At 68.3% G+C, this 262-nt stretch overlaps 1 protein-coding gene across 1 annotated transcript in view; it reads right to left on the bottom strand.

Moving 5' to 3' along the window:
* Best1 (bestrophin 1) overlaps window positions 1–262 on the bottom strand; it is an 18,809-nt gene that overhangs the window by 17,597 nt on the left and 950 nt on the right. The window contains 1 exon segment of the mRNA XM_033756580.1: window positions 1–262. Within this exon segment, the coding sequence (XP_033612471.1) occupies window positions 1–262 (262 nt within the window).

Below are 262 nucleotides of genomic sequence, written 5' to 3'. Positions count from 1 at the left end.
CGCTTGCACCAGGTGCAGCAGGCTGGAGAAGTGCTTGTAGACTGCGGCGCTGACGCTGCGCAGGATGATTACGTAGCCCAGGATGGCGTAGCGCATGAGCGTGCGCCGCAGCAGCCGACCGTGCTCGTCGCGGCCCTCCACGTAGGCGGACACCTGGCTCATGAGGCGGTCGGGCCACGGCAGGTTCTCGTACTGGTTCCACCAGCGCGTCAGGACCAGCGTCACGTAGAAGCCTGGGCGGCGGGGCGAGGCGGCTGTGGCG

The sequence above is a fragment of the Fukomys damarensis genome, unplaced genomic scaffold, assembly GCF_012274545.1.
Source record: "Fukomys damarensis isolate Sample0158 unplaced genomic scaffold, DMR_v1.0_HiC HiC_scaffold_27, whole genome shotgun sequence".
Classification (NCBI taxonomy): Eukaryota; Metazoa; Chordata; class Mammalia; order Rodentia; family Bathyergidae; genus Fukomys; species Fukomys damarensis.
This window is presented reverse-complemented; position numbering and strand designations above follow the sequence as displayed.